The following is a 21,978-nucleotide window of genomic DNA, read 5'->3' as shown; positions in this document are numbered from 1 at the left end:
GGATCTGGGGCTTCTACAGGATCCTGGTTTTTCATTCCAATGTTTCAACTCACACAACTGCACCACTTTTCAGACACTTCCCAACTGCCATTTATCAGGAAATACTACAGCCAAGATGTGCCCTTGTAGGACACAGCAGAGAGCAGCTACCAGGAACTTCACCCAGAGCAGAAGAGCTCCAGATTCCATGACTCAGGTATGCCTGATCTATGAGAACTGTGAGAATAACCCTTTTACCAACCTTTTTGGGTAACTGCTAACAAACACAAGAAGTGACAAAACAGGGACCATCACTTCTGCACCATCAAAAGTAAGCAGCCCTAAAGCGCAAAGCAAGCAATTCCAGTTCATTTTTTTTAAGACAGCTCACAATCCTCCCAGCACCACCACAACATCCACGGAAGCTGTATCCTGGAGCCAGATGCCACAGCCTGGCAGGGTGTGAAATGCCACCTGGGACACCCCTGAGAGAAGTCTGTGTCCTCCCTGGACCACAAACATCCTGAGGTCAGAGAAGCCACCAAAGTCCAACACTTTAAGGTTCATCAGGCTGCGGTACTGTGGGTTCCCACCATCACTGGCCAGGTCAGCACCAATGTTCTTACAAGCTTTCCTGTAAGCCAGGGGTGACAGTGCTCCACAGCACCTGCATGCAAGAGAATTAGGGACATGGATAAATGCTGCAGACATCAGTAGTTTATTGGTATGTTTAGTCAAAACACATTCAGAATGGAAACTTAAAAAGTAAAAATACTTTCCACCTGCAACAATTAAACTAGAATCTACTAGCATATAATGCTTGACACGTTACAGCAATAAAGATGGTAATCCACTGTCTTGAATACCTACTAAAGCCAAGATGGTCAGCCAAGTTTGTTGAAATGGAACCGTAATGACAAAATACTCCCACCATTCACAAATCAGCAACTAACAGTTATGGTCAGTGAATCCCTTCCTTTGTTCTAAGAGATACATTTACTATCGAGAGGGTCGAGAACACGTAAGAGTCCACAGTACAGCAGGTGAGCTATCACCATGTAAACTTCTCTGGATGATGTTCCAAGGGTTCGTGTCACTTAAACAAGAAGCAAGCCAAAAAGCAGAATGGCTCAGTGGCTCTTTATACTACTCTGTTTTTGTTCTTGATTATTTCCAGTGCCATTTACCATACAAATGAATGAGGTGGCAGCAAAACACCACAGCACTACAGAAGGAAAAAAAAAACCTCCAGGCTACACAAACCACACTAGTGGCAAATCGCTAACTGGTAACAGCAATTTGTCCGAGGGCTTCACACCTAAGGAGTGGAGTTGTGTGGCCAGCAGTTCAAGTACTACAGACTTCCAGGTAACAGCTGAAATTGTGAGACCTTCAACAAAAAACCTGAAATATGAAAACGCATCCCGGAAAAAAAAGCGTATGAAAATAGTGCAAGACTTACCATGGAACACAGAAGACCTCAAGTCTGGCAGAGAACAGACAGATGCCACTCCACCTTGCCTAGCGTAACAGAAAACATGTGCAAAATCCTCTAGCTTACTGGAAACTAGCAAATGATTGCATAATCCAGAGACAGATCGCTAGGATGCCCTCTCTGCTTTTGCTCGAAATTGCCATTTTTGTATTTGAGGTTTCCCGTGCTCAGCAGCAGCTTCAAGTGGTCACACTTTCGCACAGACGCACCCCCCCTTTGCTCCTGACACCTCAGAGCCGGCGCCGGCCGCGTGCCCCGACAGAGCCCAGCTGTGCCGTCTGCTCCAGCTGCACGTTGCAGGAATGCGCTCCACGACATTAGCCAGGAACACGGCTCTCCGCTGGAAAACCCACCAGTCAAACTGCAGAAGAGAGACCTCCTCGCTATCCTTCGCTCCAGAGCCACACTGCTGTCAACTTCAGCTGAGAGTTATGTGCAACACGAGTACGAGTTTTTAAAAGTGCAACTGGAAAATGTGAGAACTTAAGAGCTGCTGTTTAGTTCTCTGAAAATTGCAGTATCCCCGTTTTAGAAGCTCACCTTCACAAAGGATGCTCAGGTCTACCTACTAGGAGCTGGCCAGAAGCGTCCACTGTTCTGGACTGACTTCTGCAATTCCTGTCTGAGAGAGACTGCAACTCTGCTTCCTTTAACTCTGACACTGATTAAAGAGAAGAGACAACCTGGAGTCTATTTGGATGCCTTCTTCCTCCCTTCCCCCCCTCTGCAAAAACACAGGTGAACTTGTTAATTGAAGAGCAAGGTGGATGAGCATTTTAGCAATGTTTACTCATTGAAAGATACTGCAATTTTTTTTTAATACAATTTTCCAATAATTTCCTTTAAATGCTTTGCAGCCACTTGGCTTTGCAGCACAGTACTTGATACACTATACTGTACAAAATCACCAGCGAGACTGGAATGATGTATTCATAGAAGGCACCATCATGCTTATTACATTACCAGAGAACTCAAATACAGTCAAGTTTCACTGTACAACGCTTCTCGAAGGGGAAAGGGGAAGGAGGAGTGTGTTGAGCAGCCATCCCTGCACTGAAGAGGGGCAGATAGAAAAATCTGACGTGAGCTATCGAACTTGTTGCGTACTCAGGGTTACGACTCGGAAACTCTGGGTTCTGGTTAGTTTACAGCTAAATGGATTCCTTCTGGAACAAAGGTGTAGTCTCGTTAAGGTTTGTGTGTGTACAGAGGTTGGTCACAGCAAGCAGAGCGGACGCCCGCACCGTTCCCCAAGCTATTCTGTCTGAGTCAGAGGATGAAGGCTTTGCCTCCGATGCCTCCTGCAGCTGTCAGTATAAATGAGTTCAGAGGACCCATTAGTGCATTTTGATGAGTGCGTAAACACGAGTTGGTTTGGAGCCGAGTGTTCTAAGAAGGAAAAAAAAAAGGCAAGCTTCTCCAATTGCACAAATTGCACTATTTGTGTTTCCAACAGTAGTAGGCAGAAATGGCAACACTTACACAAAATGTGCAGCAGAGGGTTTTGGACTGAAAGGACCTGAATTCTACTGGGCGTGTCCTTTAGTTCACTTTTGTTGCAGATAGTTAACCGGTCTTTTTTTCTTCTCTTTTTTTTCAGTCCTCAATTCTCCAAGTCTACATTTATAAATTAACAGTGTGACTCCTGTTGTGAAATTGGGGAAAGAACGTCCACCTCAATTTAAACCGGAAACCAAAGGATGCTTTCACATCAAAGAAATGATCAGAAGGGCTGTGTCACATTCCAAAGCCAAAAAAAATTAACGAGAATGCAAACACGATGGATAATGTACCACTGCCAAGACTGTCTGCCCCCAGTGGAGATTTCAGCGGCGCTGTCCAGTGAAACGGCCTTCCATCTGCCCGGTTCCTCGTCCGGAGCCGAGTTTCTGTGCCATGCCCCCCCTGGGGGGAGGTCCTCTTCCGTCCCGGTCTCTCATCATGCCGCCCCCCACGATTCCCCGGGGCCCGCCGGGGCCTCTGTCATTGCGGCGGAGATCCCTGCGGTCGTCGCCCCCGCCGCGGGTCTCTCGCTCCCGAGCAGCTCTGGTTTTTTTCTCTTCCACGTTCAGGCGCACCTCGCCCCGGAACATAATGGGCTTATGGGGAAAAGGGGTCAAGGCACACGTTAGTCACTGCGTCACACAGGCCACCGACACGAGGCACGCGACAGCTCTGCCCTGCCTGCACGCCTCGTGCCTGGCACGAACAGCGCCCCGTAAGGGAACCCTGCAGCACGCGGCCTGAGCCCTATGCGACACCATTCCTACATTCACTTGGCATGCAAGCAAGAAAGTGTTTGTCTCAAGTAAAAGCGGGGTTGTCTTTCGCCTCCTTCAAGCCCAGCTTTAGCCTTTTCACTTCAGGGTTAAGCCTCCTGAAGAGCTCTACCAGTCTCACTCTCACATCGTAGAAATGAAAACTGCTGCTTTCTCCTCTCCAGTTCCTTGAGTGAAAACTGTAAATAACCCTGCTCCTTTCTCTCAGCCCCAGAGTGCAGTGTTCAGACATCCAGGCGATGCCCTTTGAAGGGTTACCTGCTCCACTTTCATCTCAGAAGGATCTCTAAGAGCAAGCGCTGAGCTCGGTGTGGTGTCTGTGTGTGGAGGTAAGAGACCCAAATTCATACGATGCAGTTTGAGGAACACTGGCACAGCTTTTGTGAGCTACGCAGCACTTCTGACACAATGAGTATGACAAAACTCTGTTTTTCTTACAGCTGTTTTATGAATGCCAGGCCCACCAGCAATGTAATCTAGCACGGCCCACGTTACTTGGGGTTTCGGGCATTCGGTCCATCCCTGGAAGGGGAAACTCAAGGCCAATACTTACTTTTGCAACTAAAATTCGCTGGACCGGCTCAGAATCATCAAATACCACGAAACCAAAATTAGGCAGTTTTCCTCCCACTCCTTTAGTATTTATGCGAAGTTCTACCACATTTCCAAAGCCTGGGAAAACACAAAGGAAGAGGCACTTTACCAAAACAGTGCCAGCTGTACGAGTGCTCCGCTGGTTCCAGACCTCTGCAGTGCTGCCCTGTGTAAAGGCCTCCCCGTGTGGCCTGAAGTCACTGCTACGTGCCTTTTTAACACAGCTTTTCATCTCAGTCTGCACAGCCAAAATCACTACTTACTCATGAAGAACTCTTTCAGTTCACTCTCGTCAATATCGTGCGGCAAGTTCCCCACAAAGAGCTGGTGGCTGTCCGGATAGCGGATTATCCGACGATTATCCGACTCGTTCTGTTCCATGTCCCCTCTCCCTGTGGTCAACAGAAGGAAGGTAGAATCACTGGGGTTAGGAGATAGCTTTGGATGAACACATCCACAGACAGCAGCAAGCACATTCACTCAAACCAGCCTGGAGTCCACATTCCCTCATTTGTAGTGGAAGGCGGCAGGAACAGGCAGTTAGTTATCAGCCAAATACAACACAGGCCTGTCCAGGAGACACCCCTCATTAACTATTCCCAAGCAGACACACAAGCTGATTCCACACTACCTGGTCGAGGTCCTCGGGGTGGGAAGCCTGGTCTTTCCCTGGGACGTTGTTCACGAACACGAGGAGGTTGAGACTGAGCTTCAGGTTTAGTTTCCACTCTTGGCTAAAACAGGAGAACGTGCATTATTTAACACTGGCCCAATAAAAACCAACCCAAACCCCCAAACTCACCAAAACAAGCCCCCCCCACGACACAAGACATAGCTAAGTGGCATGCACAAAACAAATTCCAGAAGATATACATACATCCATGTCAATGTGTTTGGGAGTATGTTTATTTTCACCTCTATAAATTCCTCTGTACCAATCCAGGACTGCAGTGGTCAGTTCTCTCTGCTAAAAGGTGCAAAGCAAACATCTCTCCACCAGAGCATCTCCCTAGAACATGGCTACGGTGAATTTTCCAGGTTTGACCAGGCATTGAGACCCCAGTGCTTCATTATTCACAAATCCCTCAACCTGACTTCAGTCACAGAGGACATAAAGCTTCCTCGTGCCAAGCTCAAACTTCACAGATTAGGAGGCAGTCCAAGATGAATGCCGAGAGATGGGAAAACCACATTTTTTTGACCAGGTTCCTGAGGAATTCTCTTCCTCCAGGGCAGAACAACTATATGAAAACTACCAAAAAGAAAGAGGAGAATGAAAGAAAAGCCCTTGGAAGTGTAATAAGTATTTCTGATACAATAAAGCCACCTGAAATGACTAGCCTGCCGAGGATACTGTTCAACCTTCCTGATATCAAGACCACGATGCTCAAAGTACACCCTTCATATTCAGGTACTAGAACACTTACTCCATTTATTTTTTGCCAGGAAAAAATGCTTCTAGAGATAATTTGAAAAATAGAGACAGAACAATAAAAAATATTTCTATGCAGACTGCTGGTCACTGAAGCAATTCTCAACATTTTTTAAGTTCCATTTTTTGTACAACAGTTAAGCGCTGCTGCTGTGCTGAGTTCTTATCTTAGAAAACCAAAATTATCCTTTAGGAGCATAAAAATACAGGACTAGCCTGCAAGTAAGATTAAACACAAGGGGAACAGCTATAGGCCCACACTGCCGTGGAGAAGCAGTTTATGTTAAACATCTCCCTTATTTTCCTTTAAGCGCTCAAGACAACTGGTGGTTCCAGCCAGACAGTACCTCCCAGGGGGAAAAGGACTAGATTTTACAGGAAACATGCAGGTATTACACACCAAATGAATGGTTCAGCCCTCCTATCACTTGTGCTGTACCCAGCTAAGCCTTATTCTGTCCTAAGAATGCTTCTAGGATCACTTTTTCAATTCCAAGAATAAGCTAGAAAAACCAGCCTTCCTGTTAAATCTTGTTCCATTATATATCCTCATGGGTCACTGGAGCTCCTCTGCCATCTTTTACTCACACATCTTTAATGTAATGCAAATTATACCTCAAAAGCAAAATTGCATACATTCAGACTCCCATTCCTTAGATACTTAGTGTCCTCCTATTAAATCCCAAGTAACAGTTAACTTGTACCTGCTCGCTTTGCATTCCACTGACTTCTCATCTAGCACACAAACAGCTAATCTCATTAGTTGTTTTCTAATCAGCATCATCCCTTTCTACAGAGGAAGACTGCCTCGGTGCTCCCTGGTGCCAAACTGTGCTCCCCAAAACACTGCCATTATTAGCAGCGTCCCAAGATCCCTGATCAGGGCTGCCGCTCACAGCCCAAGCAGCAGCCAACTGCAACTCACACCTGCCAGCACAGGGTGCACGCACAGACACCCAGGAAGGATTTCTACAGACAGCTACTAAAGGAGCCAAGTGCCACAAACCCCTGCCTGATGGAGCTTTGATAACAATAAAGGAAAAGGTGAGATTGTCTCTTCTCTTCAGGAGCTCACGTGGGGAGGGAAAGGGACTCACCCCTTCCGAGCCAGAAGACAAGAAGCAGGGAGCACCCTGCCTGCCTCTGCCCCTCTGCACTCCTATGACAGCTGGTACGTTAATAAAAATGGGAGATAAAAATACCTGAAAACGCTATAAAGCAAAGTCTCCATTTATGAATGCAGGCAGGTTGATCTCTAATCATCCACAATTAGAAAAACAAGAAATGCTGACCTGTTTCACTCCACAGCTGTAAATAAACAGAACTGAACTGGTTTATATCCAGAGCAGTGTGTGTGCAGTCCTTGGAGGGGTTCTCAGTTAACACTACGGGGGCTGTATTTTTAACTTGATAGAAGAGGGGGGGGGAAAACTGGAATAATGCAGAGAAAGGAATGTGCAGTTAACAACTGCTTTGTAGCATCCCTGATACCAGCTAGAACAGCATTCCAAAGGAGCCACCCACCCAGCAGTGCATCTTCTGTCCTCGTTTACATGCACACTGGCACTAATGGATCCATGAGAACAGGAAAAATCTGCTCCTGAATTGCAGCCCCTTGCAGAAGTGGTTCAGGTGCCTTTCCTACCAGATTTCTGTGTCCCATTCCTGTAATGTGTGCGAGAAAAGGAGCTCAGAACTGAGTAGTTCTTCTGGCTGCAGGAGAGCTGAGAGTTGAAATGCCTGCCATGTCAGTATTGTTCAGAAGCTTCCACACAGGACTGCTTGAACATAAAGTCACAGCACAAGTCATCTAAAAGGCACAAAGCATGACAAGCAGCAGAGGCAACATGTACAAAATCTGTAAGCTCTCTTCTGCTCTCTGGCATTCATCATTTGAAATGATTTTTGCAGGCACATTAAAAAAATCCACCCTCTCTATCGCAAATAAATTCAAACTCATTTTGGTTTTGCATAAGGAAAATCTATTCTGTACTACAAACCCCACAGTTCTTACAGGTTAAATACCACCTAAGTGTTCAAAGCCCTGTTTAGGCTGATGAAGACAAACAGGCTTCCCAACTCATTACACAGCCATTATCTGATGTCCACGACAGTGCCAGAAAACCCAAAAGCAACATCATACAAGGTGCTGGAGTTTGTCTGGGTGTTTTATTTTGGTTTTCCTGTTTTCTTTTTTTAACACACATTTGGCTGAAGGCTAATCCCAGACGGGTTCCTCTCTGTCAGTAAAAAATTGAGAAGAAACCAGTGCAAAACCAACAGCTGCAGTAACCCAGCTGCTCTGCTGAAAACTGAAGCTTTTTGAAAAGGTTGGACGTGAGCTACCACAACATACAGCGCTCAGGCACACAGTGTTAGGACCAGGGGTTAAAGGATGCAAGTTTTCAGGATTTTTATATTTCAGGAGGAAGCTGAATTGAGAGTCTCAGTGTCTCACATCAACTTGGCACGTGCAGGACATGAGCTATCGCCCGGTCAAACTCTCTTTCCTCTTTCCCCTCCTCACCCAAGCATCATGGGAATGGGAAGATAGCATTGTCCTGGCAAGGAAATGTGAATCCTTCCATTCCTCACACAGTCATAAGTTGGTACAGGGTTCTGTGACAAGTTAATTACACATGGGTAATGAAATCCAGCATATTTCTGTGGATGTTAGCCCTGCAAGGCAGTCTTGCACCTCAGAAATGGTGCTATCCCTTTTTACTGCTGGGGCAGTTCCACCAAGGCCCTTTTCAAACATACTTCAGAAAACTAACATTTTGTGGGGAATCGGTGTTTTGTTTCCCCCTGTAAACCAAACCATATCCCATTAACACAGGTAAAAAACCCTTCAGCAGCGATTTCCTGGTTCTATGTGAACAATTTTAACATTACCACCACCCAAAGTTACACCTGTTATGTGCACGTGCCTTCGCTAGCGACAAGGTGAGTGCATTAACATTTAAAACACAATTAATTTGTGCAATTTAAGTCAAACAAGTTGATCGGTTAATTTAAAAAACTGAAGCAGTTTGCAGAAGTAATGAGACAATCCAAGGCGTTCACAGATGGGTTACCTGTGAGACTGGTGCTTTAACATGGGGTGGAATTCCAGAGGAAGAAACAGTACCACTAGGAGGCAGGTTTTTACTGGTCACTGAAGCCCAAGAGAAAGCCTGCAGGAAATGCAACAAACCTAGGCTACTAATCATGGCAAACCACTGACATTCCTACAGGGAAACTCGTCTGCTGAAAATACACTTTTGGTTCACATCCGACTTTAAAATCATTGTTGTGCAAGCATTACAACGGAGAGACAGGAGGATGTGCAGTTCTAGCTGTCTGTGGACTTCGATGATGTGGAGCAAGTGTGTACCTGCTACCTGAGTGAGCCCCGTTCCCTCAGCATTCCCAGATCACTGCTTTCCACGATGTAACCAAACCTAGGACTGAAAACCCTGGAGTGGTAAGTGTCTTCTGCACGAAGAAAGACAGTGGATGCCAGAAGTTACAAGTGAAAATGCAAAAGAGAAAAAGAATTGGGAAAAACAGTACGGGAGACATGCTGGAGCTAGAAAATGACCTTGTCCAGCTTTCACTGGCTCTCCCAGCACTTCCAAACCTCCCAAGTGTCACCACAGCAGATGATGCACAGTGTGCACTGTGGTTTTTAAGATTAGGCACCTTGCCCCTAGAGGAGACAGTCAGTGCCCCCATTCTGATTTTGAGCCCATAGTGTCAGCAATTTTGCACGTGTCAGTGTGTGATGTTTTTTTTTCAAGGAAGAGCAGTGGTTCCCACTGTAGGAGATTTTTGGTGGTGGTAGCTCGAGGTGTTTTCTTAACATATGTTAAGTCCACATTTAAAAATGTCTACACGTGCATAAAACCACACACACACTTTACAAGCAGAGCATAAAATTTACAACAGGCGATGAACAGAACTTAGAAATAACATTTTTTCCTTTTTTAGCGAAACTTCACATTTTTACACGTTCAGGGTTCATGTCTAGCTGTTCATATAGCATGACACTAAAGAGAGGGACCAGCACGGCCACTCAAAAAGGCAACGCTCAAATCTGTTTTACCATCTGCATCCAGTCGCACAGATGTGACTTTTAACTAACCTTTGGTGGTTCTTGTGGTAGTGAAACAGGCTCTACAGGAGGTGGAGACGGAGACTTCTCTTCTAGTTCCTCAAGGGTCTTTTCTTCTACTTCAGCTTTCAGCTCCTCAGTCTTTGTTTCAGATTCCAATTCTGGCTCAGGTTCATGAGATGATTCTTCCAGTGCCTCCTCTATCCCATTGCTACAATAATCAAATGCATTTGATGAGCTTTTCAACTGCTTTGTATTTTATGACTTTTTGTAAGCCATGCTGTGGTAACAACTGGTATTAAAAAGATCATTGATGCATTCAGCAGACATTGTCTAGTGATGCCATAACTGATTTTTTTAACAAGGGAACTGGGAAGTCATTTCTGGCCCTTATGAAGCCATTCCTACGTTTCAAGAAAAGCACAATGGTTTGGTGGTGTTTGTTTGTAGGGGTTCTTTGTGTGTCTGGTTTTTGTAATAAAATGTATTTTTCTAATAAAATCATAATTCTTTTTCTTTAAATTTGTTCTGATTTGAAGACACACAGGACAGAGACCTATTCTTCCAATACAGCTGTACAGCAACTTATCCAAAAGTAGATCTTCCTCTCAGTTTCAAGTGATACCCAAATTTGAGGAGTAATACTCCTGCTCAGTGCAGGGGGGTTGGACTAGGTGACCTTTAAGAGGTCCCTTCCAACTCCAACTATTCTGTGATTCTATGACGAACCGCCCTTTGTCAACTCTTCAGATGAACTACATCGCATCAACTGTCTGTTCCAAGTCAGAATAACCACGATGCCATTAAGTGTGTACACTCCTGTACAAGGGGTTGCTACCTTTTCACCTCTCTTTTGACACCAGAAGTGAAAATTACTAACAAACACCCTCCATTTCCTCTCTCCAATAAAGCAGCAATGTTTCAAAATAATGTAACACTAACGTAACACACACTCCTGTATCAAGTGTATTTTCCTGAACTACCTGTTAAATCACATCCAGAATCCAAAGCCAAAGCAGTTTTGTCATTTTTATTAAAAAAGCAACATCATTAATGTAATTAAAAAGTACTTCTTTACTTAATGTAATTAAAAAAGACTTCTTACGTGACAGGATGGTTTTCATAGTAAGTACTGCTTGCATTCTCTTGCACAGGTTCAGGTGATGGTTGTCTTTCCTCCTGCTCTTCTTCCACCTCTTCCTCAGACTCTGACACAAAACCAAAAACTTCCTTATACATTTCTGCAAGTGTGCACAAGCTGCACTCAAATAAAAGCATATTAAAATAGTAGCAATCAAAATAAAGCTTCATCAACATGAAATAAGTAAAATTAGCTGCAAGAAAAGATGGAAGACCCCTCCTCTCATTCAAGAGATTTGGTTGTTTATAATTTTCACAAAAAGAATAAGCTGGAGACAGCTGTGCACACACGGCAGAGGAACAAGAACCACACAGACTGTACTTGTTCAGTCCTTCTCACCTTCGTCAAGTTCTCCTTCTGAATCCCCAAATACTTCATCTTCGTATCTGAAGATATCATTATGGACATAGAACTTGTTTGGAACAGATCCCTGTAACAGAGCAACATGCAGTATTTAGCACATACAGGTTATTAGCAGTCCACAAGAAGGAGGGATTAGAGATAAACCGTGGGTACACAACAACATTTGGCAATAGGACTATGTCCCTACAGTTGTTTCCAAGCAGTACCTCTTCCCTAAGTACACAAGTGGGCAGTAACCTCTGCCCAACTGTGACACATGCAGCGACAGCCTCCAGACCAAAGTTTTAAAGCCAGATGTAGCTACAGGTCGGGTTTCCATCATCACTATTTGAAGTTTAACACAGTCTCACACACACTTACCTCTGGAGCAAGCACAAAAGTCTGCATGAACTTCCTCATGGGCTGCCCATTGTTTGACAGTTCCCCCATGACTTGCACAACCACGCCGTCGCTCAGAGTGGCGTGAGCGTCCACGTGACGGATCTTGGTGTGGCACTCGCTGAATTGCAGGGACATCACCTTCTTGTGTATCTCCTAGAAATGAACACACACACTTCAGCTACAGGGACTTTGCTACAGAGCTATTGAATACCTTTGAAATATCGGAGCTGGAACTAACACAAAAAGGCACTCCCCTGAAGCTCAAAAGGTAAATGCAGGAACTAAGAAGTGTCTTTTACTGAGAAGAGTCTACCTGAGCTCATCTAACTTTTAATCTGAAATTATCCACTAGGATTCAAATACTTCTCAGAGTAGGCAAATAGCATACAACTTGCTATCCGATTTTTCCAGCTGCATTAAAACCAATGACATATTTCACGGCTTTCATTTTTTAAAGGGCCTGTGAAAGGGACAGGATTTATCTTGTGTTAGAAAATAAAGAAAACCCAAAACCACCCCAACAACAAAACCACCCCAAACCAACCCTCCATCCATTGTCAAAGTACTCAAATGTCACAGGAGGGGGGAACATCTGCACTGCAAAGATTTTTGTGCTGCTAAATAAGCCACGCTGCTCAAAGGCGTGGCTGCCACATGAACAGATGCCACTAGGTGACAGACATTACTGTGATAAAGAGGTACAACCACAGCAACCCTCATTTCACTTCTTCAAAAAGTTATATTCCACTTGAACAAAACTGCACCCACAGAAGAATTTAATGCAATCCACAAAGATCAGTCCCTTTCCCAAGGAACCATTTCTAACCCAAATAAGATACATCAACAGCACAAGTCTATCAGGTCCTCTTGATTTTGTTTCCCATCCCAAATGTATTTTGTGCAGCCCAGATGCAAAGCTGATGAATCAAACATGACCCTCAGTAAAAGCAGAAAGAAGCAAACCAAAAAAGCCAAGCTACCAAATTCCTATCTGTCTCTGAACAGGAAGCAGCACCACAATACATTATTTACCAGATGAGAAAGTCAAAGCCACTGGTAAAGAAAAAACCTGATTTATTCTGAACATTAATGAGGATTACAGGACTGATTTTGATACTCACAGCTTGACCATACACTGCCTCTTGCGGTTTCCCACTGGCATCGAGTCCTCCATGCACATAGGAAGAATTCCTGCCATAAAACCTGCAAGTGAAGAGACGTGAAAGTCATAGAAGTGGAAAAAAAAAAAAAGAAACCAAATCCAACAAGTATTTTAGCCAAAAGTTGTAGAGCTCAATACAACAGGAGTTTCAGAACAAACAGCAATTCAAGAGGCTCCAAGCATACAAACATTGTATTCAGCATTCCAGTTTGCCCAAGGTAATGTAGCACACTCCTATATCAACCCTTCACTTGCTTCCTTGAAGGAAGGTGGCCATTTTGGTTTGAAGGTTGCCCCCCCCCAGCCCCATCTACCTCTGACAGAGTGGCTGTTGCCAGGCAAGGCCTCAGTGCAGGGTGGAACAAGGCACCTGCCTCTGCTCTGACCCCTGCTCTCCTCTGAGCCTGGGCCAGCAGGGAGCGCAGATCTTTGACACGCAATTACGCACGCTGGCTTCCGGGCTTCTCCTTACATTACACATCCTTTGGCACTTTCAGTCCACTTCCAAAGTCTGAGCCTACGATAGTCCAACTTTTGATTTCGACTTTTACTGCCAGCTTATAAAGCGTGTGACAAATGCTTTCAGTACAACAAAAAAGGGACAGCAGTGGCAGACACTGCAAGCACCTAGAAGGCATTTCATACCAGCAGCTCAAGAACTGGATACAATTCAACCAAACTAGACCAAAACCTCTTGGACTCTTCTGTGCAGAGGTATTTAATAAAACCTCCACAGATGCTGTAAGTGATACTTGTGCCATCTTCCAAGTGGACAGAGGATATTCCTGAGCAGAGAGTATCTCCTGCACCAGGGGAGCTTGCTCAGGAGTGTCTATCCAGCCTCCCCAACCTCAGCAAGGATCTCTGGAATCTGTCCATGTTACCATTTTACCCTCTGAGAAGCAGCTCGCTTTTTCCCAGAGGAAACACCTTGATGGCATGCCATAAATCTGTCTGATCAGACTTGGTTCTAGAGCCTAAGGAATTTGCAGTAAGAGTTAGTCAGGTCCATTCCCTCCCATACTCAGAAATTAATGTATAACAAACAGCACAGACTTTTGTTCAAACGCATTAGTCCCTTCGAGTGTGGAAGTGTCACCTGTGCAGGAAGTCAGGAGCTTTGTTCAGCAGGGTGTAGTACTGTCTCACGAACTCCCGCCCTACAAGCAGGGGACTTGGCTTCTCCATCACCATTTCTTTGGTACACAGTGTCAAACGCTGTAATCACAAACATTCACCTTAGTTTGAAGATCACAACTTCCATACATCACAGTTTCCCCATAACAGGATGAACACAGAGATATTAGAATTGAAACAATTCTGTGAACAGGGACTTAATTCACTAGAAACTACCCACCAATTCAGGACACCCTCCCAACCCTCATTCGATTAAATAAAAAGATTTCAGTCACTTCATGTATTACTTTGATGAGCAGGGAACAGTGGATACAAAGTCCCTCACAGAACAGGTGCTTAAAAGAACCCAAACCTCAACCAACCAAGCAACAACCCCTGTTAAAAACCTCTTGAGCCTCTGGCAATAAACTGATGAACATTTAAAAATCTGAGTTCCACAGTGCTGCAAAGCAAACAGGAATATCCTTTCTTAAGGCAGCTGGTACCATTCCTTCCTTTTAAAGCACATCTGCTTCAAAAGGTCACTGACACATCTGTAACGTGAAGGCAGGAGCACCAATATTCTGAAGCTACTGTGTGGGCTGGATTCACATCCTCTGAAGACTGGGGAGGGAAACCCTCAGTCCTCAGAGACGACTGAAGTCTGAGGTACTATTTGTCCAACCAAACTGCATTTCACATTTGTCATACAATAACTGGAAATAGTTGGAAAGGACTTCTGTGGATCACCTGGTTCAACCTGCTACGCTTTTACCCATCCACACTTGTCTTGCAGACCATCCCTGTCACAAAATGATCTTCAGTATCCTGGAATATATTTTGATGGCTTGTCAGCAGCCAGCACATCGTTTTTTCCTTTTTTTCCAGCTCACTTAAAACTGCCAGTGTCTCCAATCATGAACTACCCTCCAGTTCTCACACGGAAGCTTAACCTGCTTTCCCTCTCAAAAACTAATGTGTAGGCAAGGCAGCAGGCAAAAAAGACCAAGTCAAAACCCCAAGTTTCCAACTTCACAGATAATCCTAGAAACAGATTTTTGTTTTCTCACCAAAGTAACCTTGACCCATCAATCTACGCTAAGGGCCAATACAAGGGACTGTTTGCAATTACAGCCAGACAGGACATAAAGCACGTGAAGTGAAATTGGGAGATTAACCTCAGTTCAAGAAGAGCCTGTAATAAAGGTAAAACACACACAGGAGCAGTGCCACAACCATGTCAGATCCTGTATCATAATGGAACTCAAAAGGAAAAAGCCCAAATATGTAGCTCAAATAGTTTACACGTACTGGACAGTCAAAATAATCTCAATCCAGCAATCCAAGACACAAGACAACACCAAGAGCTGTTCCCAAAGACAGTTATCCAGGAACCACACCTGAAACAACAATCTCACAATCCTGTAAGTAAGGCAGAAGGCAAGGCCTGAAACAGAAATCATGAACCTGGGGATAAAAAAACCAGCAAGCTTACTTTAGGCTTATCCAAAATTGCCAATATAACTTTCCAAGACTCTGGAACACAGAATTAGTTGTGCCTTACAGGAAGCCCCAGGGGAAGTAATTGTGTTAATGAGATCCAAAATTAAATGTTAAGAATACTAAGGGACATCAAAGGTTTGAGCCCTTAGCGTGTTCAAATGGGGAACAAAGGAAAGACAACAAAATCTGAGCAATTTGAGGATCTTCCCAACATGACTCATTCTACAGCAATGGCAAGACATGGGAATTTTAGTGAGAAACCAGCCTTAAAAGAACAAGGACATCTCACTTTCTACAGGTGAGACTATTCTTTTTTTTTCATCCCCTGCCCCCTCCAAGCAGATGAAGAACACAAAATCAGTGACAGGATCTTCACCACAAGTCCTTGTGAAAACACACAAAAATGGAGCTTCAACAGGTTTTTTTTTAAAAACCTATTAAAAAGCAGATGATAGGTACCATACATGACTATGAACATAGCAATAAGCAAAGTACGTTTAGTAACACATTGCTGGCATACCTCAAGGAACACTGAAAATACCCCCAGGGACAAAACACAATAATCTGTGACAAGTCATTCCACTCCATGAGATCTGTATCACACTACATCTTTTCTTTACTGGAAGCTGTCCTATTTCAGGAAGGGCTGCCAAAACCTTTCAGAAAATCTGGAAGAGGCAGGTATGCAATGATCACACACAGCCAGTTCTTCCCTATGGACTTCAAACAGAAGTTGTTTAAATGCTCACAGACAGGAGCACTGTGCCCCCTTCCATGTTTCCAGTGACAGTGCTATCGATTTACATCACATAGTCACAGTATTTTACAGGATGCCTCTACAGTTCCTCACCTGTCTCAGTATTATTTCATTCTCTCTTCAGAGATCTCAGTAGGGGTAGAAGAGGCTTAATGAACTGTTCAGGTCTCCCAGGTCATTAAAAGGCAGTAAAATAAACCAGCAGGTACTCCTTGATAGCAGCACGGGCGCTATGAAACCAGGTTTCCAAAAGATTGAAATCTCCACGTGTCCCAATTAGTAAAGAACCTCCTTAAAGTCAAGGAACCGAGTCTTAGCAGGCCCAAGGGGTTTTGAGGTAAAGGCACCAGTGAAATTTAAGTCAAACCCCAGGGCATCACCCTCAACAATTTACAGAGGCCAAACTTACTAAGAACTGTACCTTCACAACTTACCAGGCACCAAGGGAAGCCCCATCAACACATACACTCTATAAAAAGTATACTTCCCATTTTTTTCAGTACATACTCAAGAAAAAATGAATAACAGCTAAAAAAGAAGATCCTGAGTGCTCTTCTCACTTGAATGAAACGAGCCACATTCTTAGATCAGCCTGAGCAGCCATTGGGAAAGTGTCTTAATGAGAACTTAGGGCTCAAGACACTCATGTGCACACTGGCCAGAAACAAAATACTGAAACTGGAATGGGCAATCACCAGAAATCAAATACATTTATCTGCTTGTTTCTTTATAGGGCAACTGTAGTGTCCAAAAATCCCTCCACCATGCATATGACTAGATAAGCTACACACACAGAGTAACACAACCAGCCCTGCAACTGCTGCCCGTCCACAGGTAATCCTGCCCATGTTGGGCTGCCATAATTCACTGACAGATGTCATTTCCACCCTTTCAGTACTTCTGGTTCCTGTGCTGCCAGGAAGGCACACAGGATTTGCAGTGTGTTCTTGATCTAAGGAGAATCAGCAGCCACAGGACAGATCTTGCAATAAACTGGCAAGCTGGAAGAGTAAATGACACACGCAATCTCTCTCCGCCCCCAAAAAAACTCAGAGGTTGGGACCCAAGGGACCCAACTCCAAAACTGAAGGAGCACGCACTTGTGCCAGTGCAATACTGCCTGTAACTTCGATAGGTGTGACACAGGTTCAGAACAACAACTTTACAGGTGGGATTTCTTTCAAGAGAACAAAAACAATGGGAGAACTGGCACGGACAGGAATTATTTGTTATTTGCAGGCAAAGATAAGCAAATGAACAAAAGCGGAAAGGATATTTTCCTCCAAAGAGCAACTGCAGGGTAGTGTGAGATTTATTTAACATCTTTGGATGGTTGTGACAAATAAAGCACAAAGTCAGCCCTTGCAAGGAGATGAAACTGCTGTGGGCTGAAGGGATGACACAGGGCTCACTCAAATTAGGATCACTGTGCTGAAGCATGGGAGAATCAACTGCTGCAATAATCTCTCCTGTCCGTGCTGAGGTGAGAGCATGAAAATTCATTCAGCCTGTAATCATCTTTACACACGGAACTTTATTAAGCCGTGTTTGTTCCTATAACTAAATAAAAAACCCCAGCCAAAACCCAAAGCCCAAGTCCTGAGCCCTGAGTTTGCACCGTGGGGCAGCAGCAGTTCCTGAAGCCCTGCAGACGGCTGGGCGCTGAGCAGTCAGTGTGCCCTGGCGCGCACTGTGCTCAGTAAGCAGCTGTGGCACTGGAGAAGCCTTTTCCCCTATAATACACACAAGCATTGCCGCTCTTCTTTCCCCTGGCCTGGAGAGAGAAGAAACGCGACCAGTCTCTGTGGCAAGGCACTGTTACCTGAGGCAATGACTAAGCTACTGAATGGTGCCTACGTGCTCAAATTTAGGTATCCAGAGAATAAACTTTGGCACAAAGTCTTTGATTGTGCCCAAAGAGGTAGTTCAAAACCACTTCCATCCTGCATCAAGACAGACCAACAACAGCAACGCTGAAAGGCTGAACCGAGTTCTGACAGCAGCTCAAGAAAGTGCCACCTGAAGCTGAAGGTAACCTCCATCGAGACAAACTTCTAAGCTTTGTGAGGGAGATGTGGGCCCCACCACTTGTTTTAATACAGAACTATAAACAAGTAGAGTGTCTTGTTTTATTGACAAGTAAATTTTACCCTCTGAACAGTTCATCCATAGCATTTGTCCATAACTTAAGGCATACAGACATCAAGCTATACTTTTACATAAATCTGCAACAGTGTGGCTCCTGTCCAAGCTGCTGATCAGATTTGAATTTAGCATTTAACTGAAAAAAAAAAAAATTGGGTAAAATGTTCTTGCAAATCAGAAAGTTGCTCCCCACACCATAAGCACACTCAGCAAAGCCACAAAAGACACTGTGTCACTTCCCACACCACAGGAGCTCAGGGAAAACAGAAGGGAAGGGGAGAGCAGCTTTAACCATCTTGGACAGGTTTCTCTTGAATTCGGATTACCACCTGTAAACTGTGTTTCCTACTGCAGACAAGCCAGTAACAGCTTACAGAGTGTGTTTGCTCCTGCAGCCCATAGGCGTGACCGAGATCCCACCACTGCCTCACATTGTGCGAGCAGCCACACCTTGAATAAAGGTAAAAATCCAACGGGCAGCTGACTGTCCAGCTGGCATCTGAGTACAGCCCTGCAGAGACTGGCAGGTACCCCATGGAAAAGTAAAGAAAGCATCAGCTGCCAGGAAAAGAATTCAGAAAGAGCAATCAGAAGTCTCCAACAGCCCATTTCAGTATTGAAACCACCTTCCCTCTGTCATAGTCTGCAAGGTAAGATCATCCTCCACCTGCAATAAGGTCCGGCAGAGCTGAGTGATCTACCAGATTCCCTTTACTTTATGATCTCCTTTACCTAATCTGCTACCACCCAAGCTGGCTGAGCCCCAAGGCACAGTGTGCAGCTCTTTCAAATCATGCTGTCCTGCAAGGATGGTTTGGTTTTGGTTTGTGGTGGGGTTTTTTGGGAGGAGTTTAACAGCGCCCTGTATTTTAGCCCCACAAGTACCATAGGGAACCAGCTTCTGGGCAGTTCAGCTGTGCCATCCAAAAGGGCCAGTACCCACTGCAACAGCAGTGACCTGTTCTGGGGAAGCCACTCCATCTCTACTATGCCATCATCCAACACCAAGTTCAGTGCCCTTCTTCTAGTATCTCATCAGATACATCTATTAGTTTGACATATTCATCTTTTCACATGTTATCTGAGTCGCAGTGCAGTTCATTTGTCAAACACTCTCAATAGCGATGATATCCAGTACCACAACTGCTACAGTAGAAGGAAGACTCAAATCCAACACTGTGTTTAAGGTACCGCGTTTCCTCAGCACATTTCCAATGCTCTGAAATAATCCTAAGTGTGAGAGCAGATGCCTAATTTGAAACCTTGGTTCCATGAAAGAAAACGTGTTATTCCCACGGGCACCAGCAGCCAAGCAGATGGATGGCCAGCTCACTCGGTTTTCTCTTCAGTTTAAACCAGTTTTCACAGAAAAGATGTCACAACGGACACAGAATGCCTCCTTAATGATAAATCAACTCCGGGAGCTAAAGCAACACCAGTTTGTCAGCAACCACAACTTCTCAGCTCAGAATCCAAGTTGACAAATCCTGCAATGCTACAGAAACAGACATAATACCTCAAGAAACCTGTGTATGGATAGATATAAGTTACCCTATTTCTCAACAGCTCAAAATTACCTTGGGTATCTTTATACTGCTTTCTGTACCAAAGCAGAACATTTGCACACTGAACTTGAAGTATGTAGAACATACAAAGGGCTTGGGAATTGCCAAACCCGCATGGAAGGCTACAATAACAAAATCTTTATGAATGACTAAGTCTTTCTAGTCGAAATCAAACAATAATCTCATATCCTGTTGTTCTCTCCTGTGATAGTTCTTTCATGTAGTGGTACTGGGCACCAAGCTCAAGACCCAGGTTCACCCAGCTACCCAAGGGATTTAAAAGCTTTGTTGTGGATATGCTTCTGGGTATCCACACTGCAACTGCAGTGACCTTTGAGGGGAAGGGGGGCAAAAGCCTGAGAACACACTGAGCTCAGCTCAGATGACAAATGAGAGCAGCTCGGACAAGATCTACTCAAGGCATCCAGCTCTGCAGAATAAAACGTGCTCGAACAACTTCGGCCATATTACACTGTATGAAAACAGAGCAGCCCCGGTTATGAGTGGGGAAAGGGGGAGCGGAGAAGGGTGAGGTCTGCAGAGCTGGAGAAGCCCTCAGAGCCAGCGCTGCCATGGCAGTCCTAACTTGCAGGAGAGCAGAGGGCCCGCCGAGCCGACCTCGGGAAGCTAAGGTTGGCTCTGCAGTCCGAGCGAGACCGGCGAAGCGGCCCCCTGCCCGTGCCAAAGCCCACATACCTGCACGGCGATCGATCCCCGCGGCGAGCCGAGAGAGGGACAGCAGGGCCCAGCGCCGCAGCCCGCATCGAACACCGCGGGCTTGGGGGCGCCTTTCCCCGGCGTCCCCGCGCCGCCCGGGGCGAGGCGGAAGAGCCGCCAAGGTGACGGCGAACAAAAGCCGCCACCCCCCAGCCCCGAGCGGGACCGAGCCGGCGGGCGGGCCGTGCGGCGCAGGGCACGGCGGCGCTCCGGGCGCCGCTCCCTCAGCCCTCGGCCCCGAGCCCGCCGCTCCCCTCAGCGCGGCGCGCGCCGTTCCCGCCTCTCGCTCAGCGCCGAGCCCGCCGCTCCCTCAGCGCGGCGCGCGCCGCTCCCTCAGCGCGGCGGCCGTTCAACGGTCACCCCCGCCACACACACAGCTCCCACAGCCCGCCGCGGGGCCTACCCTGCCCCTGATCCCCTGCGCCCCTCGCTCACCTCAGGGACAGAAATCTCGGGGCGCGGGGCCGGGGCGCGTTTCCCCGCACGCCGCCAGGAGCTGCTCGGTGCCGGGCGCGGCGAGGGTGTCGGTGTGGCGGCGCGTCCCGGGCGAGGGCGGCGGCGGCGATGTCACAGTCGGGCGGGGGAGGGCGCGCGTCCGCGGTCCCGTGCGTGCGCGCGTGCGCCTGCGCGGGGCGAGCGTGCGGGCGGGGCCGCGAGGGCGAGGGGCGGTGAGGGGGCGGAGCCTCCCCGCGCTCTTCGCCAATCTGCGCCGGCTCCGCGCGGTGACGTCAGGCGCGCCGCGCGTATTTCCCGTCGGCGGGAAGGGCGGCCGTTCCGGCAGCAGCGGCGGTAGCGGCGGCGGTAAGGAGGTAGCGGGCGCTCTGTTCTTTGTTCTTCGTTTGACTGATCTCGTTCTGTTCTAGGTACGCGTCGGGGTCCTGCTGCGGGGTCAAGGCACCGCTGTCCACCGTGGAGCGCGGCACGAGCTCGCCGGGAGTGTGTTACCTGGGCAGTTTGGGTGCTGACACCTCCCCGGCTCCGCGCTACCGGACCGGAGCTGCGTTTCGCTTGGACCGAGGTCTCCAGCCGCCTGCAGAGAGAGGGGTGCCGTCAGTGTTAGGATACCTTGCGGGTCCGTGCAGAGCTGTGCCCCCGTCCGTAGCTCAGCTTGAAGTTTAGGGCTTCTTGCTGAAACAGGACTTTCCTGGAGTTATACTGAGATACAAAATAAGCCAAGGTTGGGGGTGAAATATCAAATAATTCTTTCCGAGGTGGCAAAAGCTGCCCTTTGTAGTGTGTTGTATCTCCCAGAG

At 46.3% G+C, this 21,978-nt stretch overlaps 1 protein-coding gene across 2 annotated transcripts; it reads right to left on the bottom strand.

Moving 5' to 3' along the window:
• Nucleotides 1-674: 674 nt before the first annotated feature.
• G3BP2 (G3BP stress granule assembly factor 2) lies at nucleotides 675-21,322 on the bottom strand. Of its 2 annotated transcripts, XM_050320622.1 has the most exons (12): nucleotides 21,161-21,322; nucleotides 14,022-14,140; nucleotides 12,882-12,963; nucleotides 11,740-11,913; nucleotides 11,356-11,446; nucleotides 10,981-11,083; nucleotides 9,906-10,086; nucleotides 8,857-8,955; nucleotides 4,979-5,081; nucleotides 4,611-4,739; nucleotides 4,307-4,425; nucleotides 675-3,573 (listed from the first exon to the last, which is right to left on the bottom strand). In XM_050320622.1, the coding sequence occupies exons 2-12, from the start codon at nucleotides 14,114-14,116 to the stop codon at nucleotides 3,301-3,303; spliced, it is 1,449 nt and encodes a 482-aa protein (XP_050176579.1). In that variant the 5' UTR covers nucleotides 14,117-14,140; nucleotides 21,161-21,322; the 3' UTR covers nucleotides 675-3,300. The 2 variants fall into 2 exon arrangements, with proteins under 2 accessions (XP_050176579.1, XP_050176580.1); XM_050320623.1 differs by lacking the exon at nucleotides 8,857-8,955.
• Nucleotides 21,323-21,978: the final 656 nt, after the last annotated feature.

The sequence above is a fragment of the Myiozetetes cayanensis genome, unplaced genomic scaffold (genome assembly GCF_022539395.1).
Source record: "Myiozetetes cayanensis isolate MyiCay16 unplaced genomic scaffold, myiCay2020 scf24, whole genome shotgun sequence".
Lineage (NCBI taxonomy): Eukaryota > Metazoa > Chordata > Aves > Passeriformes > Tyrannidae > Myiozetetes > Myiozetetes cayanensis.
Note: the sequence above shows the minus strand (reverse complement) of the source record. Positions and strands in the feature narration are given on the sequence as shown.